General features: G+C 42.0%; 1 protein-coding gene across 8 annotated transcripts in view; it reads left to right on the forward strand.

Annotated features, from left to right (window-relative positions):
* Nucleotides 1-15,406, forward strand: part of ZNF608 (zinc finger protein 608) — a 99,420-nt gene that overhangs the window by 14,600 nt on the left and 69,414 nt on the right. Inside the window, exon 1 of one of the 8 annotated variants that reach the window (XM_040656022.1) lies at nucleotides 2,008-2,649. The exons of the other annotated variants lie outside the window; for them this stretch is intronic. Coding sequence (XP_040511956.1) covers nucleotides 2,647-2,649 — 3 coding nt within the window. The 5' untranslated portion in view covers nucleotides 2,008-2,646. Of the gene's footprint in view, nucleotides 1-2,007; nucleotides 2,650-15,406 lie in introns of those variants that run through there. 8 annotated transcript variants of the gene reach the window in all.

A 15,406-nucleotide genomic window follows, 5' to 3' on the forward strand; every position in this document is an offset into this window, starting at 1 on the left:
AAAGTGTAATGCCTGCATTTGTAGCTTACAGTAGTGGTCTTAAAGACATTTGGCAGTGCACCAGTGTACCACATAGAAAACACCCCCCCCATGCCCAAAGGTATGTACACATACACATGCATGCGTACACCCCCACCTTATTAATTTTTCAGGCAAAATCCACAGTGCTTTTGAGAAGCATTAAATGCTTTTGTTGATAGCTTATGGTTTTATAAACTCCAAATGAGCTTATTGCCTTTTAACCAGCACTAAATAATGGAAGAACCTATGAGCCTCAACATTGGACAGCAGCCAAATAGCCAAAGGGGGGAGGAGGGGAGAAGGAGGAAATGAATGGTTTAATTGTAGAGCAAATCATTTGTTTACAGATTAAGACCTATTTGGCAGCCAAATCCTACGGACAAGGAGATGAAAGAGCGAGGCACTAAGGTACAGGAAATGAGCTCCATGTTTTGTGTCTAAGTCCTGCTATTTTCCACCTCCTCTCAAAGAAGAAGAGGCAAGGAGGAAGAAGTTGACAGCAGCGGCTGCTGGGTACGGTGCAAGTATTTAGTAGGGAGAAAAGGGTGGGAGAAGGGAGCACTGGTGTGCTTTGCACTCTGACAGCAACGCAACAGCTGGAGCTGCTTCCAGCTAAGGGGCACCTGTTGGTGGCAACAGGGCCTGCCCTAATTTGTTTTCTGCCTGAACGGGGGAGTTGGAATGCTCTGTTAATCTCAGAAAGCGTAATGCATTTGCCTGAAGCCTTCTCCCTGAAATACACCTGGGCATACTCACAAACTTTTTTTTTCTTTTTCCTTCTGAGAGAGTTGTTTTGTTTGTTTGTTTTTTTTAATGGGCCTTTGTTTCAGTATTGTAATTACTTAGCAGGTGGTTCAAATGGTTCAAAAGTGCTCCCTGACGTATTGTACAGCATTTTTTCCAGGTACCCAAGAGCTGGTACCCTGCGTACTTCAAGATGCCAGTTTCATGAGTCATTGCTTTAAAGATCAAACTCAAGAAAGTGTTAAAGCACAAGTGAAGCAACCTCTGCTGTTAAAGGCTGGTTAAGCTCTTCTGTTGGAACTTCCTAGTTTTTTCCAGTAAATTGCAGACTTTCAGTGCTTTCACCTTTCAAGCTGCATTTTCTCTAACTTCTTTACTGTAATTTCCCCATCATCACCATCATGAAAATTAATTTGGGAAGTTTGAACATGGAAAATGTATGTTAGAAAGCAAACCTTCAAGTCAAAGAAACTATTCTGCTTTTGTTCAAAAGACCACTGCTACCAAGGGAGACAGAGTCTTTTGCGAAGATGTGCCATGATTGTTCATGGGAAAACTGGCTTCGATTTGATCACCTCATGAACAGTCTGAAGGGGCCTATGTACACTTGGCTACAAGAATTCAATTTTCCATCCTCAGCTACTGCAATAACCTGGTATGAGAAAAGGAGTGGGCTTAGATGAGCTTGGCAAGTTGTGTCTGGTGATTTAAAGCCATTATAAAATGCTGTTTTAGTTTGATTCCCTCTAAAGTAGGATAAAGTAGGCAGTGAGGTGTTTATCCTTCTGGCTTACAGCAAGTTCACGTAAAGAAAAAACAAGAGATCCGGGCAAAGATTTGCTTGCCAGTTGTTCGTGTCTGAAATGCAGCAAAGGATTTCACTGGAAAGAAATAGGGAAATTTTCAGTGTCTGTTATGCTGAGTAATTGCAAGAGGAAAGGAAAAAAGTTAGATGAGCTTTAGGTGTGGCCTTTTTTTAAGTGCTTGGCACAGCAGCTGGCTGTTTCTTAGAGTATTATTCTTTTTGCTTACATATAAGCAAGTATAAATCATAGAACGTGGCTTGGGTTGGAAGGGACCTCAAGGATCATGAAGCTCCAACCCTCCCCCCGCCGCCACAGGCAGGGCCACCAACCTCCACATTTAATACCAGACCAGGCTGCCCAGGGCCCCATCCAACCTGCCCTTGGAACACCTCCAGGGATGGATGGGGCATCCACAGCCTCTTTGGGCAGCTGTTCCAGCACCTTACCATTCACAGTAAAGAACTTCCCTCTGAAAAGAGCAGTGCCAGTAGCTTGTGCTAGTAGACTTATTCCTGACAAGTTGTAGTCTGCCACCTAGTAACCCTAGGAGCACTATTCTTCTCAACAAAAGATTTTTTTTTTCTTTGTATTAATTTCTGCTGGATTTCCTTACCCAGAAAATGAGAGACTGAGGTAAAGTGCACGTAGCTCTTTTGCAGGTAACAGTTCAGTGCACCCATTGTGTTTAGAGGTGGAATCTGCTTGCTCGGGAGTGAGCGTCAACATCTCTGCAAGGAGGTTACTGCCTAGAAAGTTACATGATAAGTATACGTGGTCATCATATGCCTGTTCTTGTGGGTTTATGTCCTTTTGTTTTCTCCTATAGCAATGCAGTGACTGTTTCTCCTGGAGCATCAAACTGTGGTCTGTAGTTACCTGATACCTATTTGGTAAGATGAGCATTGGCATCATATGCTGTGTGGTTGAAAGTAGCATTCTGAGTGAGCCTTACAGAACTTCTTGTGCTCGTATTGTGATCTCACACTGTGCATTAGAACATTTATAGCAGAGCTGGCAGAGACACAGAAGCAGTCTGTGATAGGAAGTTTGTTTCCTCAGGAGCCATAGCCTCAACATGGTAATATTTTTTGCATCTAATTACAAGTGTATAATTTTATTGTTGTTGCTGCCTCTGACAGAGGCATGCGTGGTCTTTACACTGCATGTTAAAAATGATAGCACTGAAGTAATGAGTGAAGTTTCATAAACCCTCATGACCAAATTGTTCCCTTTTTCTGTGGGTGGATGAAGCTCAGCTGTCCATAGACTGCTTCACCCCAGGCTACGTCCTACTTTTTTGAGCAGTGTAGTGAAATCAGGCTTACTGAGCTTTTCTGTCTCCATAGTAGAGTAGAACCCAGTCATTAAGCAATGTGTGCTTCAGTAAATTCAAAAATAAAATTGCCTTCTAAATCAGTTGGGCAATTTAAGCCCAAGAATATTACTTCATCTCAGAATTTTGGAAGATTTCATATCAGCTCATTTCAATTTTTTATACTGAAGGAGAAAGCTCTGGTGAAATTATGAGAGACACAAAGAAAGTTGCTAAAGTGATTTAGTTGGGTAAAAAAAGCTGGGGAATAATATTTATGGTGGCATAAGAGCTCCTCTGCCTTCTGATTTCAATTAACAACTTATAATTCTTCCAAGAAAAGACTGACAAATTTAATACTGCTTCCGGAGTTGAGTGAGGGATGAGAGGAGAAAACCAGCTTAAACCACTTGAATTTTTTCAGGATCTTCCAGGAACCAAACCTTTGAGTTTAAATACAGAAGTCAAGAGTACCTCTTTTCTCTGTACTGTTTGCCCTACCACTGTGTGGCCCTTGGGTGTTTCTGATCAGATCTTGCCTCTGTTGCATAAAGAAGTCATTGTCTTTACTTGCTTTTGAAACCAACTCTTGTATGAGGAGTAGGATACCTGTGTTGTTCATTGCCATAGGTTCAGAAGTTTCAGTGCTTTATCTTAGAGAAGGTCATTCAAATCTGGAAACTGGGAGTCAGTGTGCCACGTTTTTTAGATATCCAGGCTAATTGGTTTTATCCATTGCTAAATTTGTAAAGCATTATCTGAGAAACAAGGTTATGAGCAGGAAGGAATTGTTAGTTATTCTGAGATTAATTGACTCTCCTTTTAAATCACATTTTCATTTAAAAATAAATGCACTTCTCACTTGAGGGCTGAATTACTGCATTCACTATGTAGGGAGTGTAAGAGCAGAGCATCCTTACAAGTCTGTTCAGTAGGGAAACATAATTTCTTTGCTTTGGTTTAAGTCAGACAGCGCTGAGAAGAGGCAGTACTTCCAAGATCAAATCCCATTACAGTGCTGTAGAAATTCTTTGTTAGCTTTACCAGTCTGCCACTGTGGAAGTGGGCTATGGTAAATCTTGTTTTCTTGACTTAAAGCAATGAAAAGTCACATTTTTGCTGAGTCCTCTTGCAAAAGATTTTGCGCAGCTTTCTTGGAAAAGAATGCCTGCAAATTTGTCTCGGCCACATGTAGTCTTTGCATCTGGATGTACAGTGAGTGAATCTGTGAGCTGGGTGTGAATGGAGCAGTGCCAGGACAGAACTGGCAGCTGACTGTCAGAGCATGCCTCAGCCTGCAGGTATCAGTGGAACAGTTCTGTTAGCTTTCTGAAAAATGAACTGGAGCTGTGATTCCATGTGGGGTTCTCCTTGCATTTACCCAGGGTACTGCCATTGCCCATCACTGATGGATGCTTTTTCACATTTACTCCTGCTTTGGAGTACAGGTTTGACTGTTCCTTAGCTTTCTTCTGTTGGGGGGAAGCCCAAGAAGTCTGGGTGGTCTCGAAAGCATGCTTATTCAAACACAGCATCCAGTTTTGTTTGAAATACAAAGTGCCTGTGTGTGGTTATGTGGGCGGTTTCTGGTGACCTGTGAGGAGCTGAGCTGGGGAAGGTGGTGAGGAGCTGCCTTTGACACCCTCTGTTGGGTCTGGCTCAGCCGTGAGAAGGTGTGTGACTGCAGCCTGAAGGACCTGAGTTTATTTGAGCATTGAGTCTGATGCTTCCAGTCTCCTGATTAACCGGAAGAATTCATTAAACAGCAACAACAAAATAAATAAAAACAAGTGTTTAGCGTCTTTCTTTTTGAAGGTCACCACGACTTTGTGTTTAACTCTTTCTCCATCCACCAGATCAGTGGTTGCTCTTACCGTTGCTTGCATTTGTGTGATAGCAATTCCTTGTGGTGTCATCTCTCATGGAAGTGCCTTTTTCATTTTTTTCTTTCTTTCTTTTTTTTTTTTTTTTTCCATCTAATTCCATACTCAGCATTACCAGAAGAGGTGGAAAATAAGCAGAAACTTTCCTTTAAGTCCCTCCTGTTGGTTTGACGGATTGTATATGTAACCAAATCTCTTGTTCCCTGCTGTAGCCTGTCAGTTTTCCCTCTGCTTTCTGTGGATTTATCAACCCGTTACTGAGGAAAATATTTCCAAACTGATAGGAAAATGTGTTATGAAACTGCCAAAATGTAGCAATGTTTCCAGGGGAGGCTGTGTGTCTGGAGCACCTACCTCTCTCATGCTTTCATTCTGTTGAGGGAATTAAGTAGGTTTCGTTAGCCTGAAGCGACAGCACCTTTGGAAACCTGAGTGTGAAATCTTTTATCACCCTGTCCTGGAAGTGTCCATACAGACTTCCTCCTTATCAGTGTTTGCAAGTTCTCCAGTGCCTGTCTGGTGGCTGGGCACTGGAGCAGCTAGAGGTATCACAGGCAGCAGGGAGGATGGAGCTTTGCGGCATAATGGTAGGTGTGGAAGGGATTCACTTCATGGGAGAGAACTGCACTCAGGTGGGAGGAGAACTCACCCCTGTTCTTTTGAGGAAGCTCTTATTGGGGGGGGGGGTTGATGTTAAATCACATCTGGGGGGATTTTTCTTGCCTTTCTTGCCTGCACGCATGCCATCAGGCTTTCAAAATCTTCCAGTTCTGTAGATTGTTTTGGAGCTGGAACAATACAGAAACAGCCTTGTCGGTACAGCACTCTTCAGTGCTGAATAATCTTTTGGGGATCTATTATTGGCCTGTTGATTGTCCAGTATGCCTGGTACAATCGTTAGGGTAAGCTGTGCTAATAGGTGATCTGATTATTCATTGTGTGGGTGGTTTAATTTGGTGGATTCTCTGCTTATGTGGTGAGTCCATGCAGTGGCATGGTGAGGTGGTGGAAGTGGGACACTGTTCTGCAATTCATGTGTAGCATTAGCTGAGTTCTAAGAGCTATCTCATGATAAGCACATAAAAAGTAACACCTCATCAGAGGGAAAGGCAATGCAAGAGTGTGTAAGCCATTTGATAGGCATGGATAGTCTCTTCTCCAGCTTTTGTGTTGCCAGTGGGAGGTTAGCAAAACTGAGGAATCTTGTTTTTTGCTGTTTCTCTGTCCATACCCACACTACAGTGTTGCACATAGCGTGTGTTACACTATGGTGTAGATTCTTAGTATCTAGCATCTGTGGATGAACATTTAGTTCTTTTTTGATACCTTTTGACACTGCAGAGAAACAAATGGGAATAATGAAAACCAGAGAGTTGGTTTTAATTTCAGTATCCCCACATTTTCCTACGCTTGTTCTAACTTGGATTTCAAGCTACTTTAAGTCCAGCAAGGGAAGGCTAACAAGTGCAAGGGATATGTATTGGCAGCCACTTATACATCAGTACAGAGGGGTGAAAGCAAACCTCTGTGTTCCCTGGCTAATTGCTGTTGACCTCTAGTAGAATTCTTAATGGTTTAAACTGGCATGAACTCCTGGTTCTCTGCTCTGGAACTTCCTCTTCTAAATGTTCACATGCAGGTATCTTGGCAGTTACCACAATGATGACACATTTCCATTTTATGTGATGACACATTTACCACAATGATGACACAAGCTAGCATTTCAGTGCTAGCTTGAATGACCTGACCTCAGAAACGTGCGTTGTGTATTTCTAGAGAGAAAATGTATGAGGCAAGTCAGCACCCTGATGCCAAATGAACATTCAAGACTATTTTGCGTTTTGTCTAACCTAATTAAAGATCTGAAGAGATGTGCTAATAAGCCAGTGGTATGTACTGTGCAGAGACCTGCACGATGTTGCTTCCCTGTAACTTGAGCTTGACTAAGTGTGTGCGAGTGGAGGAAACACTTGGCTGTGATGGCTGCGGCTGTAAATCATATGTGTTTGGAAAGCGAAGGCTATATTTGGCATTCCCACAAAGTCTGTGACTAAGTTAACATTCCCTTTGATTGTCAAATCAAAGTTCAGTGAAATGGTGTTTGTTCCCGAGGTGTTAACTTTCTGAAAAGCCACTGTATATCAGTTGGTGATGTTTGTAGAATCAGCATGTTGTTAAATAAACAAATTAAACGCCAATTATAACGTGAGCATTGCAATCTTAAAATGCAGCTATCTGACCTTTCTAAAGATACAGCTTGTGTGCTACTCTGTGCCACTGTTATCATTAATTAGGAATCAAAATCTAATAATGAGAATGTTTGCTCTCTGATGAAGCAAAATGCGGAGATGTCATCCCTGTTTGTTGCTGCTGTTGCAAGGAGTGGTGGTGTAGCAAAATCCTCAGTCGTCACTGTTAAATAAACGTGTTACTGACTGGAATTTTGCTCTGCAGATTAGCAGTTCTTTGCTGCCTCTTTCAAGCACGAGGATAGCCTAAAATGGCTCCAGATTGTGATGTATGGCTGCTCTTGTGAAACTGCAGCTGCGAATCTAAAAGAGGATGTAACCATGCAGAATCGCTCTTTTAGATGGCCATTAGCGCTGCATAAGTACAAGCCACTTTTTCAGATAGCATTTAATCTTCACGGTTCTTCTACTAGTATTTGATGGCAATGTCATTTGCCGAGCATTGAATAACAATGAACGTTTTATTGAAGTATAGTATTCTGAACCAGTGCTTTTTAAGCTGTTTAAGTGCTTAATTTTCATTTGACTGTTCCTTTTCATGCAAATGTGAGCATAGCTGAGAAAGCCCGTACATTCCCCTCTGTTGTGCTGATGCAGTGTGCTGGGCTAAGCTGAATGCTTGTGAGCAGGAGAAGGAAACAGCTTAATTTGTCGTATTTATCCAATGCTTCAGTTCTGTTCTTCATTCTCCATCTTAGAGCACAGAGCCACAGAACTGTAGGGGTTGTAAGGGACCTCTGGGGATCACTGAGTCCAACCCCCAGATGAGCAAAAAAAAACCCCCCAAAAAAACAAAACAAAACAAAAAAAACAAAACCAAAAAACCCCATCAAACCGACTGAGCAAACAAAAAACACAGAAAACTTTCTGTATGATACTGCGATACTGGGGAGAAAGCAGACCAGCCTCTCTTTCTTACTCCCAAACAGATGGGATACCCCATTTTGTGAACAGTGAAATTGAAACTGGAAAGACCGTTGTGTTACTGAACATGGCCAATGCATTTTCTCATGGAGTAGCTCAATCAGAAATAGTTTTTCTGATTGAAAGAAATAAAACTATTATTTCTAGGTTTTAGAGCCACGAAGTATGAGAGCTGTTCCAGAAGTAATGCCTCCAATTTTATGGTGTTGGCTCACAATATCAGTAAGAGGCAGATCTTGGTGATATGACTGTAGAGGCTGAACCTTCCCACCATTATTTCATTCCATGTTGTTGTAGTGATTGATGGCAGCAGAGGGGCAGTCAGACAGAATGGGGTCTGACATGGAAATGTGGCTGAACTAAAGGTGTGTAATTGAATTCTGCATGTAGAAAGCATGGTTTTCATCAACATTCATTGATGCCTGCTGAAGGTTTATGGAGATCAAATGAGCACAGTGAGATGGTGCACTTCAGCAGTGGCAACTGTGATCCCCTCCCCTGGTGATCTCAGATTTGTATGGGCGAGCATGAAGGCTCTTGTTCCTTGCTGGTGAAAATGCACAGATAATGGTGATGGTCACGTTGAAAAATAGCGCTTTGTAGCTGAGAATTTGTTCTATCAAATGATGTTGCATTCCTTGTATCTGTTGCAGTTTCCACAGAACTAAACAGGAGGCGTTACTTGCAGAGTGAGCTACGTAAATGATCTGCTCTGTGGCATGGAAATTAGTCACGCTATGCCATAAACACTGACTGCATTCATTCTTACATTATCATCAGACTCTTTGACATGATTTGAAATGTGAGTTAATATTCAGATTTTTGGACTCGGAACAGTAGATATTATATCTGTTCGGGCAGCAGCAACCAAATACTGTGCAGAATTTAATTGTCCTGATGCTAATTTTCAATAGCACACATGGTGATTCCCTTTCAATTATAAACAGTAATGACAGCAAGCGGTCACTTTGCAGTTGACACAGAACCTAACTGAGTTTAGGTTAGCTTAAATTCCTATTACCTTGCTGTGTAAAAGAGAAGATTTTCTATATCATGCATGTCACAGTTGAAGAAGTTTGTGTTGACATGAGATTTTTTTTTTCTTTATGTGTCTGAAGTTCTTCACTTATAGTCGAAGATCCTCCAACTCCATCTCTATCTCACATGTCTGCTTATACTTTCTCCAGGGTTATTTTTGGTGTGCTTAGTCTTTCTCTGTCTGCAGACACAAATGTCTTGTGGTATCTTGCATTCATTTTATTTCTGCTTGACCATTAGTCATATTGATACTCCACTGCTAAAGAAAACTATTATCAATGCATTTTTAACATCACAGTAGCAGGACCTGTCACACATACATTTTGTTGGAATGAAACAGACTTTGCAAAACCTTCTAATTCTACGAAAACACAGATGCTGTATTTCACCTATTTCAAATACAAAAACCAGGGCTAATTAGGTAATTTAAGTGTCTGAAAAGAGTGAAATTCCAGAAGTAAATAAAAACAATGACCAGCAAATCTTACTTCCTCCATTTTTGGTTACTTAAAATGCTTACCATAATATTAGGCAGTTAGTTTCATTTGTTAATCTTTCACTATTCCTGCTGCCTCCTGCCTTTATAAACAGTCCCTCCCCAGCTTTCCTGTGGGCCCCCTTTGGGTCCTGGAAGGTTGCTGTAAGGACTCCTTGGAGCCTTCTATTCTCCAGTCTGAAGAGCCACAGCTCTCAGCCTGTCCCTGTAGGCGAGGCGCTCCAGCCCTCTGGATACTGGAAGGCTACTTCTGTGCAACCATACTCATGTCCACGCTTGGCATCAGTTTGTATTCATTTAAGTTTGAAAACTAATATTAGAGAACACTGGGAAGACACGTTTCCTTTTTCAGCCAGCTGAACAAAAAACATGGCCTCTTAATAGATCTAACTTGTTTTCACTCAGAAAATATATGGTTTTTTCCTTTATCAGCTATACTGTGGTTGAATCACTTACATACTTAGTGATGTGCTTATGAAGGTTAGTAATTAGGTTCAGAAGATTTCTCTCCGATAAATGTTTTTCCAGGTTAACTATTAACCAACAAGCTTAAAATCACAAAACCATCATCGTATTAGTAATCCCCATAAAAAGACAGAGATAAGTGCAGGAGAATATACTGAAATTAATAACTTGAGTTTTTTGAAGGTAGCTTCTCACAGTACAGGGTCCTTTATGGATAAGACATATATCCTTTTTGAATGTGTATCAGATAAGATATTGTCTTTGAAAATGTACTCTCAAACCATGTCTAGAATGATAAAGATACATATATATTTCTAAAATCCTGACAGCTGTTATGCTACGAACAGTAGATTTTTAAGGATCTGATGTGCATACAGCAGGCTATGCTTCCAGGCATTACTTTTACTGCAGGAACAGGAAAGCAAACACAAGTTAGCACAGCAGCACTGATGCATAGTGTGGAGTTGTGGAGGACTGGTGTGAGCTCACATGAGTGCATCTCTACCTGCAGCTGCCATCTCCATGGCTGTGTCAGCAGAACAGTTGTGTTGGACAGCTGTCCACTTCAGTACGAACTATTACACATAGAGCATGGTTCCACTGCTTCAGAAATAAGCCTCACACTGAGCTGTCATGTCCCACATGGTCATGGTTCTTGGGTAGCTGGATGGCATGCCAGGATGAGAGCCCCAAAAACAGAGACAAATCAAGTGTTTTTTTGGCCAGATCCAAGCTGTGCTCACGCGAGCAAGTAGACTGGGGCTGATGTCTCTGTGTTCCTGTTCTTTGCTGAGGGGCTGCTCTGCAGTATGAATACAGTATTTGACGTGCTTCCTTCCTATGTGATTATGAACCAGTGACTGCCAGTTTGCCATCCTCCAGCAGGATATGCCACTGCCCAGGCAAGAGCAGCTGATGGGGACAAATGTCTGGCAGAACACAACAAAGAACTTAAAAAGTCTAATCTGTCAGAAAATATGTATTCTGGTGTAATTCTCACATGGCAGGCTCTGTGGCAGTAGATCCATCCTAGAAGGTTCCAACTTGTTATCCGTTTGCTCAGAGGTTGATTGCTGGTTATACCTGAGATAGCTTAACTTATGTTAAGGTAGCTCTGGAAAGTCTCATAAAGCAAATTCCCTCATCCGTAGCATAACCTAAAACACAATGTTGGTGGAACTGAATGCAGAACATTTGCAGACGTGCTGTAGGACAAGTCATTAGACCCCTGAGTCACATCCAAGCAGAGCCAGTTGATGACTTGACAGCGAGCTGGACTGAGCTCAGAGACTAAGCAGTTGATTTTGCAGTACCGAAAATGCCAGACATTGGTTAGTTTAGGTCTGTCTTGATGTTTGCATTTATTCAGAGCTCCTTTTTGACCTGTATACGTGCCACTTCCCTTCTCTGCATGGAAGAAGGGTCAACTCTAGTCAGCCACCCTGCAAGGAAGTCATGAGGAAAGGTACAATTGTGGGATCTTTTCCTACATCTTTGAAGGCTGGGAATGAACTTCAGGATGAGTTTATAGTATATACTCCTATAATATACTCCTAGTACTTCTATAAGATTTTGTTAGTCATTAGCGAGACAGAGTAAATGGATGCCTGGAAGGCTGGCAGATGTGTTTATAGTAGTAAACAAGTCTGGTTTTGGGCGGGGGGGAGAAAAGCCATAAACTCTTCTGTGCATGGATGTTCCTTTTCAAATATCTGAATAATGATTGAGGTTGTATAACTGATACATTTGGGAGAGGAATGCATAGAAGTTGTCGCCTTTATCCATCAAATAGAGCTTTTGCACCCTTTTACAACCTCCCATATGTTAATGAAAAACATTTTCTGAGAAATTGGCTGCTTCGCACTTTGCAGCTGATGCCAGCTTTTTTTTTTTTTTCATGGACCAGTTCAAAGCAAAGTGAAGGGAAAAATGCCTTGTTTTAGTGTGTGAATTACTCTGACAAGCTTTCACGTTGCCCCTCCTCTTATTAATATTCTTTTTGATCTGAGCTTGTAAAACAGAGGATTGGCTGTTAATCTCTGGGATCTCAAGGGCTTTTGGCAGTGGCCCATAATTGATGTGTTCACATGGCTGTTGTCTGACTACTAATGATTAGACAGCAGTGTTATCTCCCAGCTAAATCTGTGTGGCTTATAAATCACGCTCGATAAAATGCGGTTTCATTTCTTCATACAATCGGTACATTTCTGTGTACTTTGACAGAATTGCCAGAGGCATTTCATGATTCCATGACAGCTCACATTAGGTTTATTTTTTATTTCAGTTGGACAAAATGTTTGAATTTCTATGAAGCGCACAGAAGCGTTTCTTTTTGTTATGAGCTCATCGTGCCGTGAATGTAGCATAAAGGATGTGTGCAATTTGGGCTGATCAGAGAACAGAAGGTGCAGGTGACTTGAACATGACATTTGAAATGTGGAATACTTGAGCTAGCGCTTTGTTTGAACAGAAAGGGCGCTTCATTTGCAGCAGGTGTTGATCACTTTGTTAGACTTTAAAACAGTCTATGAGACAATGCGTGAAAGGAGAGAGTTAAAGGTTAGACAGATGTACTGAAGCACAAGGTGTTCCAACAATGGTGTCTGGGATTTTCTGAAGGAAATCACATCCTTTCTATGGCTCCCTTCTTTTTCAGCAAGAGAAGAATGGTAAACCCTTGCTGAAACTCTGCAAACGTAAACTTTTTTCATGCTTTTTTTCGTGCCTAATAAGGATCCCCAGGCACTGAGATAAAACCAGTAGGAAAAAATGTCCTTGAGGGAGGGGCATGAGGAGAGAGATCTCAAGGTTACCTGCTTCTAAGACACAGAAAGAGCAAGATTTGACTGTCTGTTTTGGGGCCTGTAACCATATGATTTGATGCTGATAGCACAGACTTTCATAAAAGAAAACTAAAAGAACACTAAATCTAGGTTTCTTGTCTTTGCTCAGACTGAATTGCCTCAAAACTGAAGCAAATAGATAAGAAGATTGATAGATGTTTTCAGTACTGACTCCCATTATTGTATTCTTCTTTGTTGTAGCTTAACTGTGGTTTAACCCAGCAGATGGCCAAGCATGACATAGTTGTTCACTCACTCCCCCCTTCCCAGTGGGATGAGGGGAGAATCAGAAAAACAAGATCAAACAAAGTAGAACTCATGGGTTGTGATATAACTATTTGCTATTTGTTTTTCTTCAAGAACCCAAGCATAGCGAGAACCAGACACTTGGAAGAAAAACAGTTCTGTCTCAGCTGAAACTAAGACAATATCCACCCCTTATTCCATACCATTTACATCATACTCAGGTCTCACAATTACTACACATTGTAACTAATTATGCTCATCTATCTTGCTTTTTTTGATATATACATACACACAGATATTATTCCCACAGTCTATGAGACATCCATGTAAGTTGTCCACGGTATTTATTTAGTTTATAACTTTAAGCTCCATCTGTCATAGCAGTCCTTCAGTGCAGGAGGGATGATTTACAGTATTGGGTTGCTGAGGCTAGTCATTCTTCCTTAACCTGGATGGTTCTTACTGTAATACTGTAACAAGACATAGAACAGCCAGAACAATGATGACATGCAGTGTTATGTAGCAATTTAACATAATACTATTCAAATCATTGGCTGTTCTCACTTCCTAGCATCAAATCACTTTGAGGTGCACAACAGATATCCCCATCCTTCTGCCTTACCCACCATATGCACCCAGGTCCTTGAGCAAAAGCAAGCCCATGAAAAGGCTTGCCTTTGCCCGAGGCAGGAATAACACAGGCTGTCTTTCCCAGCATGTTCTTTATGTGCACCACCAGGACTGTATCCCCTTCTGTGGTATGTAGGTGGTTTGATTAGGCAAGACCAGCTCCACTGGCAGATCCCTGAGTGTTGACTAACAAGGTGGCTTTTGCTAAATGTATGTCCCAGTGTTTTAATGTCCCAGCACCTATTGCTCTCAGTATGGTCTTCAACAGTCCACTGTATCTTTCAGTCTTTGCAGAGGTGGGTGCATGATAGCCAATCAATGCCATGCTCTTTGGCCCAGGTGGTCATGAGTTTGTTCTGGAATTGAGTCCCCTTGTCTGACTCTGTTCCTTCTGGAGTGCCACGTCACCACACGACTTGCTTTTCAAGACCTAGGATGGTATTTTGGGTGTTGGCATGGGGCACAGGGTATGTTTCCAGGTTATTGCTTCCACCCCTCTAAACACATGGTGTTTGCCATGTAGGAGTGTGATATAATCCACCTGCCAGCTTCTTCATATTTCTGTTTTAGCCATCGTCCTCCGTACCAAAGAGATTTTATCTGCTCATCAATGAGCAGGGCATATTTTTTCTCATATTCTGGCAGTCGGGAGCCTCTTCAGCATGTGACACCTCTTTTGGTGGTGTTCTGAAATCTTTCCCTTCGAGCCAACACATAATCAGTTCGAAGATTCCTGGATGACTGGGACTCCCTATTCATCCCCACTGTGTGATTTGTGTGACCCACTTACTCCACATAGTATCAGTTGCATGATGTGGGGAGGGGACCCTCCCTCTGAACACCCAGCCCAGCACAGGCAGTCATTGTACCTAAAGGAGCTGTGCTTCACTACCAGCCACTTCCAAAACAGCTCAGACGCCTTCATATGCTGCCAATATCTCATTTTCAGTAGGAATATAGGGCGCCTCAGATCCTCTGTATCCTCCATTCCAAAACCCTAGGGCTCAACCTCAACTCTCCCCTTGGCCTTTCTGCCAGAAGCTCCAGGTGGGGCCATTCTCTACAGTTACAGAGGAGGGCATGTTTTTTACGTCTTGACCTGCCCAGACTGGCCCAAGGCCTACTGCATGAACTATCTCCTGTTCAGCTTGTTCAAAGGTTTGTTGTTGCTCAGGGCCCCATGTGAAGTCATTCTTCTTCTGAGTCACTTGATAGTTTACGGGCAGTAATCCAGAATATGTGTTCTCCAGAAACCCACAACACCTAAGAAATCCTTTTTGCTAGTTGGTGGAGACCCAGCAGTTATTTTATTGATCACATCCATTGGGATCTGAAGATGTCCACCTTGCCATTTTATTCTTAAGAACAGGATCTCCTGTGCTGATCCCTTGACCTTACTTTGCTTTATGGCAAAACAGGCTTTTAGAAAGATTTGCATTATTTTCTTCACTTTCTTAAAAAATTCTTCTGCTGTGTTGCCCCATGTGATTATGTCATTAATGTATTGCAGTGTTCAGAAGCATTCCCCTATTTCAGTGCAGTCTGGATCAGCCCATGACAAATGGTAGGGCTGTGTTTCCACCTCTGGGACGGTTGATTCCAGATATACTGGATGCCCTTCCAAGTAAAAGCAAACCGGGGCCTGCACTCTGCTGCCAGAGGGAGTGAGAAAAATGCATTAGCAATATCACTTGTGCCGTACCACTTGGCTACCTTGGACTCCAGTTAATATTCAAGCTCTATTGTGTC

The sequence above is a fragment of the Gallus gallus genome, chromosome Z (assembly GCF_016699485.2).
Source record: "Gallus gallus isolate bGalGal1 chromosome Z, bGalGal1.mat.broiler.GRCg7b, whole genome shotgun sequence".
Classification (NCBI taxonomy): domain Eukaryota; kingdom Metazoa; phylum Chordata; class Aves; order Galliformes; family Phasianidae; genus Gallus; species Gallus gallus.